The following is a 25,255-nucleotide window of genomic DNA, read 5'->3' as shown; positions in this document are numbered from 1 at the left end:
CTGAGTAGTTTGTGCACGTTGGAGATAGATGGGTTCTGGGCTGGAAATGTGAGAAGTCAGATGTGTCTTTGTTGTAATCTCTGCAGATGAGTCCTGGCTGGAGAAGTTGACATGTCGGTCTGAGTAAGATGCAAAAGTGAACGATTATCAGAAAGAACATCACCTTTAAGTTATCATCTGTAACTGTATAGTAAACTCTTGTATATTCTGCAGGACTGGCATCTACCACTGAGGTCACCATAAGGCGGTAATATCAGTATTGTTTTTTGTATAGAGCTTTGTTTCAGTTACTGCGCGGTCATCTGCTGAGGTTCCCCTATACCCACGACTAGAGTGTGCCAACCTGAGTTGTAATCAGGGTTACCGGTTAGGGGCCCACTCAGATTTTTTGCCCCCCCCTAGCTACGCCTCTGATAGTAATACTTGAAAGCATAATAAAGAAGGATTGGAAAATTATGTGAACTTAAGATATAGGTCAATTTCACCTCCATCCGAATAAGGTTTTATTGTTAAAACTACACCACCAAATAATGGTGGAGTAGGTGGCACCCAATTGTTTATCAATTTATAGATATAAATATTGATAAAAAATTAATTAAAACAGTATGAAACAATGCATAAGAAAGTGTAAGTGCGCAACGTAAAGGGTAAATCACCAATCAACCCATTGACTTGTTCCTCTCATCTTTGCTGGTAGGATATCCGCTCTTCTCTGAGAATGTGGTATTCAAGGGGCGAAACTGAACGAAGGACCACCCCTTCTTATCGCGCAGAGTTGATTTAAAGACTTCATAGGTATTGAACTAGATTCCCCATTATAAATTCATGTATTTTTAGAAAGATTTAGGCCAGTAGACAATCAGTAAAACTAAAAAAAAATCATATTAAAAAATCTAAAATAACCAAAGCCATTAATTTGTGAACATAAATAAATTGTACTAATTATAAATATATCAGGATATAAATAATTTGCACATTTTTTTTTACATTTAACCCAATCTCAACAATTAGTAAAATAAAATGTCTCTTCTTCATTAATGTGGACATATATAGGACAACATGAGGTCCACCTCGTTCTTGATGACTGGGGGTCCTGGGTGGATGTTGTCAGGAAGATAGTGGCAGGATGTCATGTCCCAGACATCCAGGATTATCACCCTCATTCCCTTGAAGGTCGCCCTTAGTAAAATGTCCAGCTGAAGAGACAACCAGTCACTGCCGTATATTGACTTATAACCGGTATTGGCCGATTTGATGATCACCGTCGTCTCTGGGCTTCGGAAAAGCAGAGATGAGATCGCCTGCCGGACTCTCTCCAGCCTTTCTAGATAAACACTCACAGAATAAGTGGTAAAGTGAGCCCATAGGGTGAGCACGATCACGGTGTGGGGTCCTCCACCGATCCCAGCCAAGTCAGCCGCTTCATAGTGAAGATCGGACATCATGGTCTTGGTAGTCCTTAAAGGTAATCCATGAGCTTGCCATCGCATGACCAGACCTGCAGTGGTTTCTACAGCTATCAGAGGTCCTGACTGATAATTGACATGCAGGTCTATCCTTTTGAGGCCTACAGAGAAAAGAAAATGTACTTAGGCTATATTTATTAGCCTCATAATGTCATACCGAGTGATTTATATACATTCCTTGTTATTTTAAAAAGCTTGTTGATGGATTACACTAACTTCAGCCAGAGCATCTAATTTCTATGAGAGCTGATTGACTTTTCCCACATACTATGGATCCTATTGTTTCTGCTCTGTCCTATTCATTGCATACTAATGATATTAATGGGGTGACCATGGATGATTGGAGCTTAAGAAGAATGGTCCACCTTTATTACACACAAATCTAAAATTGACTCCGAACATCTACATGAATGATGTCACTCTCTTTTTATATGTTCAATGTCTTCCCCTGGTGGTTCACCTTTTACCTAACTAGTCACTGAGCCTTATCAGTGGGGTCAATGAGTGGGGATTCTCCTGATCTCTAGACTGATGCAGCTATAGTGGTGTCACCATAACTGGGAAATTCATGAGATATGTTGATGGTGCTTCTAAATCATTGAGACTTTAATCCTAGTGCCCAAAAAGCAATGCAGCCCATGGAGTACCTTGCTTAGCTTGCTATGACTGTAACTCCATATTAAAGATGTTATCCTAATAATATAGTAATCTAATGCAGATCCATCATATGTGTCTCATGGTAGCTTCCTCTCCAAATTCTCTCCATCAGGGCCCCGCTACACGCTCCAGTGTCCAAGCGATCCCACCAACGATCCGACGTGGATGGGATCGCTGGGAGATAGTTATCTGATCGCAGGTGAGCTGTCACATAGGCAGATTCACCTGCTCCCCCCTTCCCTGTCTTGCTCTACACAAGAAGAAATGTGTAGAGCAAGACGGGTGGGGGGGGAGAGAGTAGGTAAATAAGCCCCGCCCAGAGGACCGGACAGCGGCAGTTTACATACATCTGAACCGATGTAAAAAAAGGTATTTGTGCATGAAAGGTGCGGGGTCAGGGGGAAGCAAAAGTGCTAAGAGAATCCTTATGTGACACACAACTGAATGATATCATTATATGATATCTCAAAAAAGGGGTGACAGATTCCCTTTAAAGTAATTTCCCTCAAAGTCTAGGATCTTAATAATGCATGTAGCTGCTGCACCAGACATAGTCACTTTCATATAGACATCACTGTGTTGGGTACCGCTCCACTTAAGGTGGCTGTCACTTTGTTTTGCCTATTGGTGAAGGTCATAGAACTGGGAATCCCACCATTCATATATTCACATCCTATCCTATTGGGAAGATAGATCATAAAAAAACCCTTTTAGTTCTTACTAGGTATGAACTTCTCCAAGTACTCAAACCATTGTCGTAGAGTTGAGTCCCCAAACATATGGATGTCTTTTCCTTTAAGACAAGCAAGGGCATCTGAAGGATGAGGAAAATGATGTTCCTGGCACACTAAGGATGTCCAATTGCCTCCATAATAAAATCCAGATGGTTGGGAGGCATTTAGTCCAGATCTACAGGTGGGAAGCTTGGAGAGGAGATCTGCAAGACAATGGAAAGACCAAGGTTATTGTCTACTCAGGTCACTGTGACTCAATCAAGCTATACAGTAACCATGGCTCTTTTTAGGCTTTCTGACATCATTGACCCCAGGGAATATTGACACCAGATTTTTCTTCTGTGATGGGATGAGACTGCAGAGACCTGTGTGTCGTAAGCAGTGCCTTCCCGCCTCGCACCAATCCCGTAATAACAAACACCGACAAGCATGGTCGGTCACAGTTTATTAATAAGCAGAGAGAGGCAAGTACAATTCGCAACAGACTCACAGCTGTAGGCCCGCGACCGCTGGGCACGTCGGCTGATGAGAGGTTACGAACCTTGCCCCCCTCTACACTACCGCTGTGACATAATAACAAGATAACGTGAATAATAAATCTGCACAAAATCAAATATATATATTCTTTTTTTTTTTTTTAAATATAAATTTTAAACAACATTTGCGCCGCATGTCTGCTAATCTATAAGGGAGGGAGGGTGGGACAAAAGCTTCTAGTTATTAAGTGGAGAGGAAAGAGAAAGACCCCCACCCCAGCACCTGAATTCAACCCCTGAGGGTGTGGCCGGACACCCCTTCCTCTCTTTCCGTTGGTCAGTGGGGCGTCCTAATTATGGCATCACCAGTGGGGGAGTAGTGGGAGGGGGAGGCACTGCACGGAGTTCGCTTATCATCAAATCCATGGGGGCTCTACAGTCAGAGGCACGATCCTTATTCAGTACAGTGCCTGCCAGACTGCAGAGACCTGTGTGTCGTAAGCAGTGCCTTCCCGCCTCCCACCAATCCCGTAATACCAAAACACCGACAAGCATGGATGGGTTGAACAGGTCAGTCACAGTTTATTAATAAGCAGAGAGAGGCAAGTACAATTCACAACGGACTCAGAGCTGTAAGCCCGCGACCGCTGGGCACGTCGACTGATGAGAGGTTACGAACCTTGCCCCCCTCTACACTACCGCCACGGAGGATCATGTGTATGACCTACACAGGAATCCGACCCCCACACAACATCATAAAGGCCTGTTCAACCCCGTCCTTCAAGTTAGTTAAAAACACATCTAGCCCGATGTTAGATGAACGCCGTCCGGTCTCAGGAAGAGTGAGATGTCTTTTTCCAGATTGTGGTGGTGAACCACGTTGCCGTAGTTCTCTTTGACAAACGTTGCCATCTTTGCATTTATCCTTCTCCTTGACTTGTCGATGGCTTTAGGGTCTTTAGCTCCGTGCCAGACCGTTCGTGATATTATATCGACACACAACCACCATATCTGGTATCAAGCAAACAGCCCGCTTGATGTCAGTTTTCATTGCCGTGAAGAGCTCCGCACCTGTTGTCTTGCACAAATCATTACCACCAGCATGTAACACCAATATCAGCGGCCCTTTTGCCATTTTAGAAATTTTAACCAACACTGGGAAGATCTGATCCCACTGGAGCCCTCTGATGCCTCTCCAGTTGACCTCAAGTTGTGGGAAGTAAAAATTCTTTCCACCGGGGCGTATTTCGGCTCTTTTGCATGCCCAATAAATAAAGACGCACCGGACCATAAGACGCACCCCAATTTTCAGAAGGAAAATAGGGAAAAAAAATAATGTGTCAAATGGGGGTCTGTCTTACAGTCCGAATTCAGCTTACCTGGGAAGGGATCCGGCACAGGTGGAGGAGTAGTCACAGGGGTCATTCAGTCGTCCAGGCTCGTGCGGTGGCGGCTCTGTGCTGGGGCAGGTTGGTTGTGCTGGGGCAGCTGTGCTGGGGCAGGGGCAGCTGTGCTGGGGCTGGAGCAGCTGTGCTGGGGCAGCTGTGCTGGGGCAGTGGCAGTTGTGCAGGGGCAGGTGGCCTGTGCTGAGCTGGGGCAGATGGGCTCTGCGGGGTGAGGGTGGCGGTGGGCTGTGCTCCGTTGCAGGGGTGGCGGCTCCGCCGGCATTTCCTCACAGCCCGGAGGCCCCCGCACACCCCTTGCTGGCCACCGCCATGTTGCGGTGGCCTCCGGGAACATGGACACCGGAAAGATGGCCGCCAGTCCGGGGACGGTGCATGGGCGGGATCAGATCTCATCCTGAGATCTCGGGGGACGAGATTCAAATCTCGGCAACGAGATGCCGGTGGAGCCGCCACCCCTGCACCGGAGCACAGCCCGCTGCCACCACCGCACCGCAGAGCCCCGCCCGCTGCCACCACCGCACCGGAGGTTAGTATATTGCGACTATAAGACGCACCCCCCACTTTCCCCCAAAATTTAGGGGGAAAACAGTGCGTCTTATGGTCCGAAAAATACGGTATATCTCTCTATCTCTATATCTATCTCTCTCTATCTATCTCTGCATCTATCTATCTATCTATCTATCTCTATATCTCTCTCTATATCTCTATCTATCCCTCTCTCTATCTCTATTTATCTATCTCTGTATCTATCTATATATCTATCTCTATCTATCTCTCTATATCTCTATCTATCTATATCTATCTCTCTATAACTATCTATCTATCTTTATATCTCTCTATCTCTCTCTCTCTCTCTATATCTATCTATCTCTATATCTATCTCTCTATATCTATCTCTCTCTACCTATCTCTCTCTATCGCTCTCTATATCTATCTACCTCTCTATCTATCTCTATATCTATCCATCTTTCATTATACCCTATGAGGGGGCAGCAATATAACCTATGAGGGGAGCAGCATTATATTCTATGAGGGGGTGCATTATACCCTATGAGGGGGCAGCATTATACCCTATGAGGGGGCAGCATTATACCCTATGAGGGGGCAGCATTATACCCTATGAGGGGGCAGCATTATACCTTATGAGGGGGCAGCATTATACCTTATGAGGGGGGGAGCATTATACCCTATAAGGGGGTGCATTATACCCTATGAGGGGGCAGCAATATAACCTATGAGGGGAGCAGCATTATATTCAATGAGGGGGTGCATTATACCCTATGAGGGGGCAGCAATATAACCTATGAGGGGAGCAGCATTATATTCAATGAGGGGGTGCATTATACCCTATGAGGGGGCAGCATTATACCTTATGAGGGGGCAGCATTTTACCTTATGAGGGGGCAGCATTATACCCTATTAGGGGGCAGCATTATACCCTATGAGGGGGGAAGCATTATACCCTATAAGGGGGTGCATTATACCCTATGAGGGGGCAGCATTATACCCTATGAGGGGGCAGCATTATACCCTATGAGGGGGGGAAGCATTATATCCTATGAGGAGGCAGCATTATACCCTATGAGGGGGGAAGCATTATACCCTATAAGGGGGTGCATTATACCCTATGAGGGGGCAGCATTATACCCTATGAGGGGGCAGCATTATACCCTATGAGGGGGGGAAGCATTATATCCTATGAGGAGGCAGCATTATACTCTATAAGGGGGTGCATTATACCCTATGAGGGGGGCAGCATTATACCCTATGAGGCGGACTGCATTATATTCTATGAGGGGGTGCATTATATTCTATGAGGGGGCTGCATTATATTCTATGAGGGGGATGCATTATATTCTATGAGGGGGCCGCTTTATATTCTATAAAGGAGGCTACCCCAACTCCTGCCACATAATTAAGATTTGTGCTACCTTATATTATACCCTGATATTAGCGTGTCTACCGCACAATTGGTGGTCTTGTATTTATTTCTATGTAGCTACATAGTGGGCCCCAAGAATGATTTTCTCTGGTGGGCCCAAGGTGCTCCAGTCCGACGCTGGACGGAACCATGGAGGCACTTCAGGGAATGCTACAGATCCATCACCTCCGACGGCGCGGACAGCGGGATCGCCTTGGACTTGGGGATGCCGGCCATGTGAGTGGATCATGATATGTCCTGCATCGGGAGGCTCAGGTGGGCAATACAACGGGAGCTGGGCTGCTATAGTATCAGTATCCTTATAGAATCTTTCTTTCTCTCTCTAATCTTTCTTTTTTTCCTCTTTCTCGCTCTCTCTCTTCTTTCTCTCTGTTCTTTCTTTACCCTCTTCCTTTATCTCTCTGCTCTTTCTTTCCCCTCTTTCTTTCTCTAATCTTTCTTTTTTTCTCTCTGCTTTTTCTCTCTTTTCTTCCTTTCTCTCTCTCTGTTCTTCCTTTCTCTCTGTTCTTTCTTTCCCCTCTTTCTTTCTCTAATGTTTCTTTTTTTGTCTCTGCTTTTTCTCTCTTTTCTTCCTTTCTCTCTCTCTGTTCTTTCCCCTCATTCTTTCTCTCTCTCTGTTTTCTTTCTTTCCTGTCTTTCTCTCTCTTTACCATCTTTCTCTTTCTGTTCTTTCTTTCCCCTATTTCTTTCTCTCTCTGTTTTTTATTTATTTCCCCTCTCTTTCTCTCTCCCTCTCTGTTCTTTCTTTCTTCTTTCTTTTTTTCTCTCTCTGTTCTTTTTTTCTGTCCACTCTCTCTCTGTTCTTTCTTTTTTTTCTTTCTCTCTGTTCTTTCTTTCCCCCTCTGTTCTTTCTTTCCCCTCTTTCTCTGTTCTTTCTTTCTCCTCTTTCTTTCTCTCTGTAATCTTTATTTCTCTCTCTAATCTTTCTTTCTCTTTCTTTTCTCTCTCTCTCTGTTCTTCCTTTCTTTCTCTCTGTTCTTTCTTTTTCTCTGTTATCTTTCTTTCCCCTCTTTCTTTCTATTCTTTCTCTCTCTCTGTGTTCTTTCATTATTTCTCTTTCTTTCTCTTTTCTTTCTTTCCCCTCTTTCTTGCTTTCCCCTCTTTCTTTCTCTCTCCCTCTGTTTTTTTCTTTCCCCTCTTTTTTTCTCTCTCTCGCTGTTTTTTTTCTGTCCCCTCTTTCTTTCTCTCTCGGTTCTTTCTTTCTTTCTTTCCCCTTGTTCTTTCTCTCTGTTGTTTCTTTCTTTCCCCTCTTTCTTTCTTTCTCTCTCCCTCTCTGTTCTTTCTTTCTTGTGTCTCTCTGTTCTTTTTTTCTGTCCCCTCTTTCTTTCTCTCTGTTCTTTCTTTCTCTCTCTTCTTTATTTGTTTCTTTCTCTCTCTCTGTTTCTTTTTTCTCTCTCTGTTCTTTATTTTCCTCAGTACCAGTCAGTGTGCCCACAGTACCGGTAGAATAAGAGGGGTAGGAAACTAGGTGACACTGGTCACATTGAGCCTTTCATACTTTTTACTGGTGTATAATCATATGCCCTGAGCACCTCCATAAAGTGGGCCAGCGCCAGACAACAGGGTACAAACAAATCACTATTACTTTCAGTCCAAGTGGACAATTATGTACGTAAAGTTAATGATGTCCCTGTGCCAAGCACTGCAGACGATCAGAATACACTGAGGAGACCAGAGCAGTGGGGTATGGTGAGAAGAATTATATGGGGCCCATTATGCTGTATGAAGTAATATATGGTGCCAATTATGCTGTATGAAGTAATATATGGGGCCCAATATACTGTATGGAGCATTATATGGGGCCCATAATACTGTATGCAGTAATATATGGGGCCCATAATACTGTATGGAGCATTATGTGGGGATACGGGATGACTTTGTTTGTTGTGGATCTGACCGCTGGGACCCCATGATCCTGGGAAACGTAGCTTTGAAGAGCACCATGTAAATGGAGCTGTGGTCATTCATACGCACTGTGGTGCCATTCACATGTGGCCCTTCAAATAACTCCTTTAATAGAGTGATGAGGGGACGACAAAGTATAGCAAAAATTCACTGATTGGGGCTGATGAGTGCTATAGTTTGTGGGCTGGTGGGGTTTGTGTGGCAGGGCTGCATTTTTGTCCCAGTCCGGCCCTGTGCCAGGCCTATTATTGCCATTAATGACCCTCGTTCTGGATACTTCTATGTTGTTCTTGTATGTGCGTGTGATGGCGCTGACATCCTTGTGTTTGGACACCTTTTTTTTCTATTTATCTAAATCAAAATGTCCACTACTATACTCAGTTTTACAATATAGATATAATAACTTACTTTGTGTGCGGGGGGGGGCGTCATTTTGCTGTTCGCCTCAGACAGCAGAGAGGCTGGGTTCACCCCTGCTTACATGTGGTGAACAAATGGAGAGGATGGTGCAGGAGTATCTAAAACTGAATGTCAATACCATCATGGAGGGTTTGGACCCTTTCACTTTTTGGTCTTCCAAAATGGATGAGTAGCCTGAGCTCGCCTCACATGCCTTGGAAATTTTATCGTGCCTGGCAGCTAGTGTTCTCTCAGAACGTGTCTTCAGTGCTGTTGGTGGTGTCCTGACAAATAAGCACAGCCGGCTGTCCCCTGAAATTGTTGACTGCCTAACTTTCATCTCCAAGGACTTTGCAACCCAATCGCAGACTGTACAGACTAGGTGATATTGCATTTTTTAGTGTGATGCATTAATGTCACGTAACTGCACTCTGTGATAACTATAGTGTGGCTTCTGTGCCTGCTGCTGCTGCTAACGTTAAAGGGAATCTGTCATGAATTTTTTTGCCTATGAGCTGTGGCCACCGGCATCAGGGGCTTATCTACAGCACTCTGCAATGCTCTAGATAAGCCCCCGATGTTACCTGAAAAAGAAGAAAAAAATTGTTAGATTATACTCACCCAGGGGCATTCCGGGTCGGGTCTGGAGGGAGTCGCGGTCCGGTCCAGTGCCTCCCGTCTTGCAGAGATGACGTCCTCTTCATTCCTGGCTGTCGCGGCTCCAGCGCAGGCGCATTGCTCTGCCTTGTTGAGGGCAGAGCAGAGTCCTGCAGTGCGCAGGCACAGGACCTCTTCCATGCCACGACAGCCAGGAATGAAGAGAACATCATCACTGCAAGATGGGAGGTGCCGGACCGGACCGCGACTCCCTCCGGACCCAGAATGCCCCTGGGTGAGTATAATCTAACTCATTTTTCTTCTCTTTCAGGTTACATTGGGGGCTCATCTACAGCAGTACAGAATGCTGTAGATAAGCCCCTGCTGCCGGTGGCTGCAACTGATAGGCAAAAAAATTGATGACAGATTCCCTTTAACACAAATTTGTGGAAATGTGAACAGCCATGGTTGATCTACATCTACAGGGTTAGCTGTAGTGGATGACTTGTCTGTCCCAATTATACAATTTCTATTCTAGTGACAGTTATTCCACTTCGGTGGTGTCAGGCCCTCATTTTTTAAAATGTGAAAACTACAGGTTATGTGTCCATCTATTGGATTGGGTGTAGTTCAAGACCTGTTGGTCCCTATTATACTATTTCTACTCTCGTAAAATTGATGTCTCTTCTGTTGTGTAAGGCCCTCATTTGTTTAAATGTGAACACTCCTGGTTGGATGTCCATCTGCTGGATTGGGTTTAGTGGAAGACCTGTCGGTCCCTATTATACTATTTCTACTGTGGTGAAATTGATGCCACTTTGGTGGTGTCTGCCAATAATTTTTGGAAATGTGAATGTGGCGCCCCTGAGGCTAAGTCGCCACAGAGGTACTGCACCTTCTCCTAAGGTGTAGTGCCCCACCATCCAGGTAAGGTGGGAACTCCTTGCCACACTCCAACACCTGCATCTCACACACAGGATAGTTCAGCAGAGGACCAGATTGCAGCTCAATGCTTAGTGGGTAGCAGAGCACCTTTCGTGGATCCTTGCTTTGTAACACAAGATGTGCTGGGAGGTGGGTGGAGTTAGTATAAAAGAAGGGGGAAGATAGGATGTACAGTTGAGTCTGAGATGAGTCCCAGAGGAGAGCAGGCTGACAGGAGGTCAGTCTGTCGGGAGTTCAGGCGGAGGAAAGACAGTCAGGAGAGGCTGAGGACTGGTCTTAGTGGAGAGCTCCCGAGAAGAGGAAGAGAGGAAGGAGTGCTGCAGCTGCCTCAGTGACCTGAGCCAGCTGGCATGGGAAAGAGAAGGAGAGAGACGTAGAACTGTAACCTGCATTTCCATAAGAGAGTAGACAAGTACGGAACGAAGAAGGAGAGAGAACAGAGAGGAGTGGATTGGATAGGAACCCTGCCTATAGGTTCTCAGCGCAAGGCCGGGGCCTGGTCTCCGAGGTTGTATGGACACTTATGGTTCTGCAGCAGACACTGGTGGAGTAGTTGGCTGTAAATGCACTACTCCCATCCAAGACTTGGGACACAACAGCAAACTGATAGAGAGCCGGGATCCAGGAGCATCCCCAAGCAGGCTACAGCTGTCTGTCATACAAGTGAGAGTTCTAGGAACATCTGTAAGGAGGCATTGCAGGGTAACTAAGTACTGGAGTGCTTCACCATTAAAGGCAAATTGGCGGAGTCGTTCAGAAAGGCACATGTTGGCGGGGTGTGGCAGGGAGAGTCCTATCTTGCCTGGAGGTTGGCTGGGCCTCTGCCCCGGAGGACACGGTACTGAAGCAGGCACCTGTGTGCACTACGAACTGTGAGTAAAGCTTTAAAACTGCAAGCTCTGGTGTCCTCCGTTCCTTCTCACATCAGCAGCGCTACATCTGGGTATCAGCATCCACACTGCCCATGCCTCTCCGCTAATCCCACATCTACACTGCCTTGGGGCTACAGCTCTACCTGTGGAGAGCTACACCATCTTTGCTGCACCACATCATCAGTCCCAGTGGATCTGCACGCAGCGTTGGCTTAAAATCTTACTTGCCAAACACCACAGCTGGCATCATGAACTATCCATATAAACTATATCACAAAACCACCATTGATTTGGGTGCCCAGGGCCACGGACCGGGTCACCGCCAGCACAACACATCCCCCTGACACCGGCCCGGTACCGAGTACCCACAGCCCTGGGAGGGCGACCCATGAACACTCCTGGATGGGTCTCCTTCATGCGTGTTGCATGTAGCAGTGGGCCTCCAAGACTGTCAGGCCTCCACTTCCTTGGACTCAACTACCCCTGTTACTATCCTTAAATTTTTCTGACAATGGTAATCTAAAAACTGATATTTGTGCCACCTGAGTGTGGCTCAGCATGAAAGCAGGTAAAGGTGTTGCGTGTGGTATCACGGCTACCAGCAAAGGAGGCCTACACTGATCCGTCACCCACATCGTCTTACTGTGTCATTCAATTGAAAACAGTAAATGCTGTCCCAGACCCAGATACCTCATGCCTGGCTGATTGCTGCAGTTCCATGCTAAAATTTGTACTGTGGATGAATTCAGGCCACATTTCTGGTGTCTGTCCCTTATTTGATGTGTTTTGTCAGCATTTGGGGCCATTATAAGGTGTTGTGCATGAGTTTGTTTTTGCCTCCCATTGGCCTGAATGGCATTCGGCAATGTTTGGCAAATATTCAACAAATTAATCAGCCAAATTCTGCAATCGTAATCAGAACCAAACATTGAAATATTCACTCACCTCTACCAGTCACCAAGTAAAAGATTGTCTACTTTTATGAACCTCATGTCTCCTGGATTGATTTTTTTGCCCTGGTTCCAGAAGAGGGATTCCTGGCATTAGAAGAGGCCTGCGGCCCTGTAGTAAGTGTGATGCAGTACACCGGGACTGAGACACGCGTTTTTGTAGGATGCCAAAGCAAGTGGAACAGAATCTCGCCCACGGCTACCTTGCTTGGGCATCTTACAAAGCCATAACCCTAACAGGATAGTTAAGGTCTGAAACCTTGGTCACACAAATCTTCAAGGTTGCCCCAACTTTTGCATTGGCTCATTTTCCTTTTCGTAATTTTTAAAATGTAAAAAAATAGCAAAATATATATATTTTTTTGCCTGAAATACAAAGGAAATATGTCATATTTAATGCTTTTAGAGATCATTTCATCTTCAATTTACTTAAGTGTTCACAATTGACCAGGAGTGCCCAAAATTTTACAATCCATTATTTTTCTGTCTGACTGATATTAGACAAGTAGATCGTTGATCTCAGGAGAATGGATGCCGTAGTAGTAGTAGTAGTATGAGATCAGCAATGATCTGACATGCTCGAGCTAGGTGGACAGACAAACATTCTAATAACTGAAAACAAGCACCGATTCATAAAAAATAGGCTATGTCTCAAAGCAATTGTAAATCTATACAGACCTAAATTGTAACCAATCTATGATTGCTTCAAATCAAGACTATCCCCTTTCTGGACTGATTCACCCTGTCCATGGACAGGAGCGAGATCTGTTGTGGATTGATGTACTTTGTTCACCGGCTTGAAGCTGAGATCTTGGATGTTTTTTAGAAGATTTAGCTGTATTTAAGTAAAACATATCCTAAGCGTATGGTGGTCTTCAACCTTACCAGAGAAGGTCTCATTTGGCTTGATGATGATTCGAGGAACGGAACCAGATATAGTCTTGTCGGTGACGGGGCTAAAGGAGGAAAATCATAGATAATCTGAACAGTGACTAATCTTATCTCTTGAATGTCTGAGCCACCACCAATCTAAACCAAAGATCATTTCTTGGGTTTTATTTCTATAAGAGCAAATTGATTCATAGGATCCTTTTCGAGAAGCCATGTCTGTATTACATAGTTTCCGAATGGGAGCCCTGTGAACCTCTTCTTACCTGCACCTATACTCAACTCCTTTTTTGATTAGTCGTCCTGCCGTGACATCATATGTGTGTTAAAATGATGTTGTGTGAGGCCGGCTAATCAAAACAGAAGCTGAAGATGCTGGCAGATAGGAATCAGTTTGCAAGACTCCCGCTCGCGAGTCATGGAATACTGACCTACTGAGAATGTATTCACTTATCCATAACTAAATGTGTAGGGTGTAATGCATGGAATGATCACATTTACATGTATCAAAAAGGATCTATTGAATTAAATGTGTTGAACTTTCCAGAACAGATGTGATAATAGATATAGACTATGTAGAACATTCCAGGGAACTGGTGCAGCACATGGAAAGTATTAGAGTTGGCAGTGTTAGGTTTAGTTTACGGAGCATGCTGCGTTTAGATCTTTAGCAGAACAGAAAGCATGAGCAGGACGCTAGACAGAACAAAAGGAAGAGACATAGGGCAGTGAATAAGTGTGGAGAGAATGGGTAGACAGATGAGAAATGTGATGAAAAGTATTGCCACAGTGTGAAGAGAAAGAATATGAAAGTAGATAAAGATGAGTAGGGCAGTTTAGAACTGTGGAGAGCTTTGAGAGTGAAGGTGATACTTTTATGTTGCAATGACTGGAACAGCGTGGAAGCAAGTGTGTAGTGGCTGGACAGAAAGATAAGACTGGCTGCTGTATTTAGGATATAGTAGAGACAGTGGGATTTGTTGTGCGAAGGATCAATTAGTAGTGAGTTACAGTAATCAAGAGAAGAATTAAGCAAAGTGACAGTAATAATTTCTGCAGTTTCTAGGGTAAGAATATAGAATATTCTAGACATGCATTTGAGGTGCAGGTGACATGATGATGTGAGTGATTCAATATAAGTAATAAAAAAAACATGTGGTTCTAACATAGCTCTGAAGTCAGGCATCTTGGTCAGGAGTTATGTTAGTATTACACCGAATTGGAAATATTTGGTTCAGGAGGATTAGTCCTCCTCATCATCAATGAGGTTATTCTTCAATTAATCAAAAAAATTCAAAGATAAATCCAAGAAGCAAGTGTGCTGTCACCTCTGTTTAAGGTTACGTTCCCATGATGAGTATTAGATGAGTTTTTGACGTCCTAGATTTATTTCAGCATTTCTATTAGCTAAATTAGTCCACAAGCAAAAAATAACAGCTCACCACACCTGTAGCATTAACATTTCAGGAGCTTGGCAGCCTGAGGAGGCACGAATATAAATGTGACTGAAGAAAAAGTCAGCACTTCGTCCTCTTGTTCTTTATTCAAAAAATCACTTAGAAAGACAAGATTTGAAAAATATGGATCACAATATCTTACGCATTTCAGAAAAAAATGTCCTGATCACATGCTACCAATGTCCTGAAAAATGTCCTAATCACATGCTAATGTAAGATAGGCGGGGGGGGGGTGCTGATCCAACAGGAATGGGGGGTGACCCACTTCTTGGCGCCGACAGACACGAGACAGAGACAAGAGTTATATTCAACAGGTTCCGCTTTTATTGGCCGCCTTTCTGATGACCAGCACAATTCTTGACAGGAATTTTTCACTGTTCTCTTGCTCACAGGCCCAAGTACCTTCACTTCTTAGTTTGTCACCGTCATGGTGTCCTTCGTGGCTCTTCCCACCGTGGCTGCCCTAGGCACATCCACCACGGCGTTTCACCCTTCAAAGTACACCGAACACTTGGTACTCACAGACCATCTCGGTCCGCGACTACTGTCCTTTTGGGTCACCCCCCGTGACCGTCTCCACTGTCAGTTACTCTCTGAAGGCTTTTTTCCACCCTCCTCCCTACAGCAGGCCCTCCTCTCTAGTGAGCTCCCTTGGCTGACTCCTTTCCTCAGAGCTCCTCCCGGGACTGGAACTTTCCTGTCCTATTTATAACTTTCCCGGTTCCCTATAACTCCGCCCCCCATGACCAACGGTTTCTCTTGCCATAAGCTGCTGTCAAGTCCTGAACTCACACTCTCCCCTGCCATCTTGTTGTCAACCCAAGATACGGCACTCTATCTACACTTTTCCCAGCTGTTTCCCTAGTGTAATTACAAATATACGCCTACAGTGCACCAACCATCCCTTCTTCTTGCTGACAAGTCCGTCCGTCAGGTCACCTTCCCCACATTAACAACCATCACCATTGAAAAGATAACATCACACTCCTCCGCCTTCAACATTTCTCAAATAGATTACAGTTAATTAATGGGTGTGCATTCTCCACATGGAGATAACCTATATGTATAAAGCACAAACACAAAATACAAAAACATCAATCAAAAATTAATAAAAACACATGCCTGGATCAACCCATCAATAATGGTGAATTAGATCTTGTGTCTCAAGTTTAACCCATTAGGCTGCCTGGTCTGTAAAACAAAAATCTGGTGGGCTTCTCTGGTTTCCCCTCAAACTAGGCTCATCAGAAGATTTCCCAAGGCACTTTATTACTGAGGCCCATCAACTTCTATACGAGCCAAGTAATCTCAAACTCTTTTTGTTTGTTTTTATGTGCTCCTGATGAGCATATTTTGAGGGGAAACGCGTCGAGTGCTGCATACTCTGCATTTTCTAGTTATTTCTGTGCACATCATTATACCTTTGGATACAGTATCTTTGACTGAGGATTTTTTTTTTATTTTTTTGGTCCTTTTTTTGTATTTTAATTGATACTAATAACTGGTGATTTTATGTACATAGTCTGTGAATCTACTAGTGAGTGTATATACTTTGAAAGTTATATACAGTGAACATCACAAGTTATCCTACAATATTCTGATTTCAAGTAAAATTTATCCAAAAATGCCAAAGTGTGTTTTGTGTCTTTAACACCTTTCTGCCATGAGACGTACTATCCCGTCCATGTGCCCTGGGACTTAATTCCCAGGGACGGGATAGTACATCATAGCGATCACGTGGTGAGCACCGCTGATCGCGGCCGGGTGTCAGCTGATTATCACAGCTGACACCCGTCATAATGTGTCAGGGGCGGACACGTTAACCCCTTGTACACCGCAATCAAACACGATCGCGGTGTACCGGGGGTTAAAGGGAAGCATCGGCAGGGAGGGGGCTCCCTCTGTGCTTCCGTGAGCCCCCCACGGCAGCGCAATGTGCAGCGCTGCTGAGGGGGGCTACATTCCTGCAGGCCCCCGAATCCAGGATGGCGACGGGGCCTTCGGGGGCCTGCAGGAAGCTGACTTCCTCACTGCCTGCAAAGTGCCGGCAAGGAGGAAGCCAGTGTAGTGCCTGTGACAGATCGCTGATCTGTCACAGTGATCTGTGATATGACAGATCAGGGATCTGTCACAGGACAGTGATGTCCCACCTGGGACTATGTAATGAAGTAAAAAAAAAAAGAAGTGTTAAAATAATTAAAAAAAAAAAAAAAATCGCCAAATAAATTAGAAAAAAATATATACACTCACTGGCCACTTTATTAGGTACACCATGCTAGTAACGGGTTGGACCCCCTTTTGCCTTCAGAACTGCCTCAATTCTTCGTGGCAGAGATTCAACAAGGTGCTGGAAGCATTCCTCAGAGATTTTGGACCATATTGACATGATGGCATCACACAGTTGGCGCAGATTTGTCGGCTGCACATCCCTGATGCGAATCTCCCGTTCCACCACATCCCAAAGATGCTCTATTGGATTGAGATCTGGTGACTGAGGAGGCCATTTGAGTACAGTGAACTCATTGTCATGTTCAAGAAACCAATCTGAGATGATTCGAGCTTTATGACATGGCGCATTATCCTGCTGAAAGTAGCCATCAGATGCCTGTTCTTAGCTGAGAGGAGTGGTACCCAGTGTGGTCTTCTGCTGCTGTAGCCCATCTGCCTCAAAGTTCGACGCACTGTGCGTTCAGAGATGCTCTTCTGCCTACCTTGGTTGTAACGGGTGGCAATTTGAGTCACTGTTGCCTTTCTATCAGCTCGAACCAGTCTGCCCATTCTCCTCTGACCTCTGGCATCAACAAGGCATTTCCGGCCACAGAACTGCCGCTCACTGGATTTTTTTTCTTTTTCGGACCATTCTCTGTAAACCCTAGAGATGGTTGTGCGTGAAAATCCCAGTAGATCAGCAGTTTCTGAAATACTCAGACCAGCCCTTCTGGCACCAACAATGATGCCACGTTCAAAGGCACTCAAATCACCTTTCTTCCCCATACTGATGCTCGGTTTGAACTGCAGGAGATTGTCTTGACCATGTCTACATGCCTAAATGCACTGAGTTGCCGCCATGTGATTGGCTGATTAGAAATTAAGTCTTAACACACAGTTGGACAGGTGTACCTAATAAAGTGGCCAGTGAGTGTATATTCCCCCAATAAATTCATTTTTTGGAAATAAAAAAAAAAAAACAATAAAAGTGCACATATTTGGTATCGCCGTGTCCGTAACGACCCGCCCTATAAAACTGTCCCTTTCGTTAACCCCTTTAGCGAACCCCTTAAAAAATAAAAAACGAAGCAAAAAATAATGATTTATCATACCGCCAAACAAAAAGTGCAATAACGCGCGATCAAAAAGACCCATATAAATATCCATGGCACCGCTGAAAACGTCATCTTGTCCCGCAAAAAACGAGCCACCACACAGCATCATCAGCGAAAAAATAAAAAAGTTATAGCTCGCAGAATAATATTTTTTATATAAAATAGTTTTCATTGCATAAAACCGACAAAACATAAAAAAAGACATAAATGAGGTATCGCTGTAACCGCACTGACCCGAAGAATAAAACCGCTTTATCAATTTTACCGCACGCGGAACGGTGTAAACGCACCCCCCCAAAAGAAATTCATGAAATGCTGTTTTTTGTTCATTCTGCATCCCAAAAATTGGAATAAAAAGCGATCAAAAAATGTCACGTGCCTGAAAATGGTACCGATAAAAACGTCAACTCGTCCCGCAAAAAATAAGACCTCACATGACTCGGTGGGTCAAAATACGGAAAAGTTATAGCTCTCAATATGTGGTGATGCAAAAACTATTTTTACAATAAAAAGCGTCTTTTAGCGTGCGACAGCTGCCAAACATAAAAACCGCCATAAATAGTAAATCAAACCCCCCGTTATCACCCCCTTAGTTAGGGAAAAATAATAAAATTAAAAGAAAATGTATTTATTTCCATTTTCCCATTAGGGCTAGGGCTAGGGTTAGGGCTTGGGTTAGGGTTAGGGCTAGGGCTGAGATTAGGGTTAGGGGCGTGTTGGGGTTCGGGTAGGAGTTAGAATTGGGGGGTTTCCACTGTTTGGGCACATCAGGTGCTCTCCAAATGCAACATGGCGTCTGATCTCAATTCCAGCCAATTCTGCGCCAAAAAAGTCAAATGGTGGTCCTTCCCTTCCGAGCTCTGCCATGCGCCCAAACAGTGTTTTACCCCCACATTTGTGGTATCAGCCTACTCAGGACAAATTGCAAAACAACTTTTGGGGTCCAATTTCTCCTGTTACCCTTAGGAAAATAAAAAATTGGGGGCAAAAATATCATTTTTGTGGAAAAAAAAATGATCTTTTTATTTTCACGCACTTGGGAGTTCAAAGTGCTCACCACACATCAAATAAGTTCCGTGGGGGGATCTAGTTTCCAAAATGGGGTCACTTGTGGGGGGTTTCCACTGTTTAGGTACATCAGGGGCTCTCCAAACGCACATGACACTCGCAGACCATTCCATCAAAGTCTGCATTCCAAAAATGTCACTACTTCCCTTCCGAGCCCTGACGTGTGTCCATACAGTAGTTTTCTCCCACATATGAGGTATCAGCGTACTCAGGACAAATTGGACAACAACTTTTGGGGTTCAATTTCTCCTGTTACCCTTGGGAAAATAAAAAAATTGGTGACTAATTGATCATGTTTGTGGAAAAAATACGATTTTTTAATTTTCATGCCCGGGCATTATTAACTTCTGTGAAGCCCTTGGGGGTTCAAAGTGCTCACCTCACATCTAGATAATTTCCTTAGGGGGTCTCATTTCCAAAATGGGGTCATTTGTGGGGGGTTTCCACTGTTTAGGTACATCAGGGGCTCTCTAAAGGCAACATGACACCCGCAGACCATTCCATCAAAGTCTGCATTCCAAGACGTCACTACTTCCCTTTCGAGCCCCGATGTGTGCCTATACAGTAGTTTTTTCCCACATATGGGGTATCAGCGTACTCAGGACAAATTGGACAACAACTTTTGGGGTCCAATTTCTCCTGTTACCCTTGGGAAAATAAAAAAATTGGTGACTAAAAGGTCATGTTTGTGGAAAAAATACGATTTTTTTATTTTCACGCCCGGGCGTTATAAACTTCTGTGAAGCACTGGAGGGGTCAAAGTGCTCACCACACATCTAGATAAGTTCCTTGGGGGGGTCTAGTTTCCAAAATGGTGTCATTTTTGGGGGGTTTCCACTGTTTTCGTACATTAGGGGTTTTCCAAACGCGACATGGTGTCCGATCTCAATTCCAGCCAAAAACGTCAAATGGCGCTGCTTCCCTTCCGAGCTCTGCCATGCGCCCAAATAGTGGTTTACCCCCACATGTAGGGTATCAGCATACCCAGGACAAATTGCACAATAACTTTTAGGGTCCTGTTACCTTTGGGAAAATAAAAATTGGGGGTGAAAAGATAATTTTTGTGGAAAAGATATGATTTTTTAATTGTACCGCCCTTGTGGGTTCAAAGTTCTCACCACATATCTAGATAAGTTCCTTGGGGGGTCTAGTTTCCAAAATGGGATCACTTGTGGGGGGTTTCCACCGTTTAGGTACATCAGGGGCTCTCCAAAAGTGACATGGAGTCCGATCAGAATTCCAGCCAATTTTGCATTGAAAAAGTCAAACAGCGCTCCTTCCCTTCTGAGGTCTGCCATGCACCGAAACAGTGGTTCCCCCACACATATCAGGTATCAGTGTACTCAGGACAAATTGCACAATAAATTTTGCAGTCCAATTTCTCCTGTTACCCTTGGTAAAATAAAAAAAATTGAACCTGAAGTATTTTTTTCGTGAAATAAAGTTAAATATTCATTTTTTTTTAAATATTCAAAAAATTCCTGTGACGCACCTAAAGGGTTAATAAACTTCTTGAATGTGGTTTTGAGCACCTTAAGGGGTGCAGTTTTTAGAATGGTGTCACTTTTGGGTATTTTCTAACATATAGACCCCTCAAAGTGGCTTCAAATGTGATGTGGTCCGTAAAAATAAAATGGTGTTGCAAAAATGAGAAATCGCTGGTCAATTTTTAACCCTTATAACTTCCTAACAAAAAAAAAAATTTTGGTTCCAAAATTGTGCTGATGTAAAGTAAACATGTGGGAAATGTTACTTATTAAGTTTTTTGTGTGCCGTATCTCTGTGATTTTAGGGCATAAAAATTCAAAGTTGGAAAATTGCAGAATTTTCAAAATTTTCGCCAAATTTCCGTTTTTTTCACAAATAAACGCAAGTTATATGAATGAAATTTTACCACTATCATGAAGTACAATATGTCACGAGAAAACAATGTCAGAATCACCAGGATCCATGGAAGCATTTCAGAGTTATTACCTCATAAAGGGACAGTGGTCAGAATGGTAAAAATTGGCCTAGTCATTAACGTGCAAACCACCCTTAGGGGTTAATGTAGCACGGGATATGTTTAATTAAAGGTTGTAAAATGCCATCTAACCAGGCACTTACATTTTCAATAAGTGACCCTATCCTGGATACTATAGGTCTAATATTGGGTGGAAAAATGCCTTTCTGCAATTTGGGTAGAGAATTAAAAATGGCCATTTTAGGGCACTCAGGTACCATAAGCTCTTTTTGTTTTTTTTTGTTTGTTTTTTTCATTGAAAAATCCCAAATTCAAAACCCTTATTTATCAATCTCAAACACTTTTGTATAAATTAGCGGGGTTACCTTCTAGCCTACGGTAAGTAGTTGTGTCATTCAAAAGTTGTAGATTATAGTTCTTTCAATGCTTTCTTTTTGTAGTCCGAGTGAGATTGGAAAGAATTCATTGTGGTTGCATTGGAATTTCTCTTAATAGACAGTATTACCTACAGATAACTGGAGCATCAATGGGATCGTAGGTGTCCCTCTCTTTTGCCAATATTTTTATGGCTTGGTATGAACATCGTTTCATATTTCTTTCTGATAATGAGTTGCCTAATTGAGTTTTCTGGTACTGTCGACACACTGATGACATTATCATCATATGTTCTGAAGATGTATCTTCCGCGCCAGACCTACAGTCCTATTTCAACAACAATAATCATAAATGACAATTCACTGTGGAGGGGAATCATAAAAATATAATTTTTTTATTAGATTTATTCATTCCGGTCAATGCAGTGACTAATCACCAATACCTACAACAATTACCTGTCTCGGGTAACATTATTGCACGCGACATCCTGCCATCCTAAGAATGTCAAGTCAGCTATCCCCATAAGAGAAATTACACGGGCTAAAATAAATTGCTCTGATCCTGATAACTGGTGTAAGGAACATGATAAAGTTTGCATTAGCCTAGAGGAACGAGGTTACCCCTCTTGGTCAATTGATAAAGTGATTAAAATAGTGGAACGAAAAACTAGGACAGACCGGGTACATAGAGAAAGATGAAAAAATTAAATTGATCACTATATTTTAGGTAACAATGTTGGGGAAATTTTCTTTTCCACCAGGTTCAATATTGAACTTAATTACATCAAAACAATCTTTCGTAACGCTATCTATCCTCAAACAAGGTGAAGTGTGGTCTTAGATCATTACTAAAGGATTATGCGTTATTCCGAAGTGAGCTCCTAGTTTATCGCAAAAATTGTCTCCCAGTCTGTTTCAGATAAATCAGGAGATTCATGGCTTAAGACCATCGATTGCTATGAATGTGGGCATAATATATGTAAATTATGCAGATTTTTATCTGTGTCTTAAATATTTATGACAATGAAAACAGGTCAGACATTCCCCATTAAATCCTATATCAACTGTAACAACAACTTTGTAGATTATAAATTACAGTAGGTGCAAAGTACAGTATGTTTGATGGCCCACAGGCCCTCTTACAGTAAGAATTCGGGGGCATATTTCGGACAGTGGCAAAAAAGATCTTAAAAGGAATCTGTCACCCTTTTTTCGAATATGCGCTACCGGCACCGACATTAGCGGCTTATCTACAGCATTCTGTAATGCTGTAGATAAGCCCCCGATGTAACCTGAAAGAGAAGAAAAGCCACGATAGATTATACTCACCGGGGAGGCGGTCTGGTCCGATGGGTGTCGCCGTCCGGTCCGGCGCCTCCCATCTTCTATCAGTGACATCCTCGTCTTTCCTTCCTGTCATGGCTCCGGCGCAGGCGCACTGCTCTGCCCTGTTGAGAGCAGAGCAGAATACTGCAGTGCGCAGGCGCCAGACCTCTCCCGGCGCCTGCGCACTGCAGGACTCTGCTCTGCTGCCCTCAACAGGGCGCCTGTGCAGGAGCCATGACAGGCAGCAAAGAAGAAAACGTCACCGTTAGAAGAAGGGAGGCGCCGGACTGGATCGCAACACCCATCGGACCGGACTCCCCCCTGGGTGAGTATAATCTAACTCTTTTTTCTTATCTTTCAGGTTACATCGGCGGCTTATCTACAGCATTACAGAATGCTGTAGATAAGCCCCTGATGGCGGTGCCGGCAGCTCATATTCGAAAAATGGGGTGACAGATTCCCTTTAAGGGTGTTTTAGAAGTTTCATGGCATCTTGCCGTTGTTCACACAGGAGATGTCAGTAGCATGGAAGTTACTGGGATAGAAAGGGTAAAAATGGATGTTAAAGGAGTATATCATAGGGGGTGCTACTCAACAGAGAAGCCCACTGGATATTTGTTTTACAGACCAGACAGCCTAATGGGTTAAACTTGAGACAAGATCTTATTCACCATTATTGATGGGTTGATCCAGGTATCTGTTTTTATTAATTTCTTATTTACATTTTTGTGTTTTCTGTCTGTATTTTTTTATATTTTGAGTTTGTGCTTTATACATATAGCTTATCTCCATGTGGAGAATGCACACCCATTAATTAACTGTGACCTGTTTTGAAAAATGTTAAAGAGGAGGGGTGAGATATAATCTTTTTAAAGGTGATGGCAGCATATATTGAACAGCAATGATTAAGGAATTTTATTCCGAAATGCATAAAATGTTTTAATACGCAGTTCAAAGAATCATAGAATATTAGAGTTGGAAGGGACCTCTTGAGTCATCGTGTCCAACCCCCTAATCATTCCATTATTCACTAAACCATCTCATTGAAGGAGAACTCACCACCTCTCGTGGCAGCCTGTTCCACTCATTGATCACCCTTTGCTGTCCAAATTTTTTTTCTGATATCTAGTCTGTATCTTCTCTGAACTTGCTCCAATTTTTCGATGTCTTTTTTTAAAATGTGATGCCCAGAACTGGACATAGTATTCCAGATGAGACCTGACCAAGGAGGAGTAGAGGGGGATAATTACTTGTCATGATCGAGCTTTTAATACATCCCAGAACTGTGTTTGCATTTTTTTGCTGCTGCATCACACTGTTGACTCTTGTGCAGTCTGTGAGCTATTTCTTAAATGTTGTCTATGCATGTGAATTTTTTTTAATAAAGAACAAGAGTTCATCCTGGATGATGGAGTGACAACTTTTTCTTCAGTCACTATTAGCTAAAATAGGTTACTTGCGTTTGGTGGAAAAACTACACAAACCAGCAAAAGAAAGTTTCAGATATCAAAAAATGTACCGCATGTCAAGCATAAAATTTCTATAAATCTCATACACTCTCCTCAAAATTTAAGATGCTGGTGGTATTTTTTTGTGCTGTGAAAATGCGCACTATGAAAAACTCCCCAAAAACTCATTGTGGGAACCTTAGATGTGATGATCTTCTACTGCATAAGCTAGAGCTACCCGAGGATGTGAGCCAGAGTATTCCTGATACCAGGAGACGCTCAAGTGTGTGAGGTGGTAAGTGAACCTTAATTGACATTGTCAAAAATCACATGTGATCTTGGTTCCACTGATTTGACTTTGGTGAAACCCTCTGGTAGATTCTACTGTCCAGCAGTGTTGATCCAGAAGAAGTTAAGATCCACTTGAATCAGTTGTTAATTGCCTAAAATAATGGAAAATTCCTTGGTGGAGCTGCCTGACGCTGAGTACTTTATATTGTCTTTCAAGTCCGTGTAGTTGTGATGTCCATAGATACTTCCACTGTGCGAGTTTATTAGTCTTTTCTATCTACTGAAATAAAGTTGTGATGAAAATTTTTGTGGAAAGAAGGCATCACTCACCCACTAAGAAGAGAGTCCTCCAGAGCATTTGTCACTTTTCGGTATCCACCCATGGAGTGAAAGATTAGTGAATGGCACGTCATGTTCTGAGGTCTCTCACAATGCCACTTGTCACCGCTCACAGGATCAATATATGTGCAGACATCTTTTCCAGCAATCTGCAGATTGCACTCTGCCACTGCGCTGCTGCCATTATAGCGGAAATATCCATTAAAATAGACCTAAAAGTAAAAAAAAAAGTGAGAAAAACCATTACCGGCAGAATGGAATTGTGCAAATTTGAGACACTAAAGAAATTGAACAGAATTAGAAAAATATGCTTGCTTTCTTCAAGAAATAACACTACAATTGTCTTCAGGTTGCAGCAGAGGTTCAAAAAATTGAATACAGATGACTTTCAGTAGCACACACAACCAGCAGACCGGAGTGGCGCAGTCT

The 25,255-nt window shown here is 43.5% G+C and overlaps 1 protein-coding gene across 2 annotated transcripts in view; it reads right to left on the bottom strand.

Moving 5' to 3' along the window:
* Window positions 1–486: 486 nt before the first annotated feature.
* LOC141054345 (NXPE family member 3-like) overlaps window positions 487–25,255 on the bottom strand; it is a 263,436-nt gene continuing 238,667 nt past the window's right edge. For both annotated transcript variants that reach the window (XM_073551661.1, XM_073551662.1), the window contains 4 exons: window positions 24,818–25,038; window positions 13,235–13,305; window positions 2,845–3,060; window positions 487–1,567 (listed from right to left, as the gene is read on the bottom strand). In XM_073551661.1, the coding sequence (XP_073407762.1) occupies window positions 1,035–1,567; window positions 2,845–3,060; window positions 13,235–13,305; window positions 24,818–25,038 (1,041 nt within the window). In that variant the 3' untranslated portion in view covers window positions 487–1,034. The remainder of the gene's footprint in view (window positions 1,568–2,844; window positions 3,061–13,234; window positions 13,306–24,817; window positions 25,039–25,255) is intronic.

This window comes from Dendrobates tinctorius, unplaced genomic scaffold (genome assembly GCF_039654945.1).
Source record: "Dendrobates tinctorius isolate UK_male_01 unplaced genomic scaffold, ASM3965494v1 ptg000178l, whole genome shotgun sequence".
Taxonomy (NCBI): Eukaryota; Metazoa; Chordata; class Amphibia; order Anura; family Dendrobatidae; genus Dendrobates; species Dendrobates tinctorius.
Note: the sequence above shows the minus strand (reverse complement) of the source record. Positions and strands in the feature narration are given on the sequence as shown.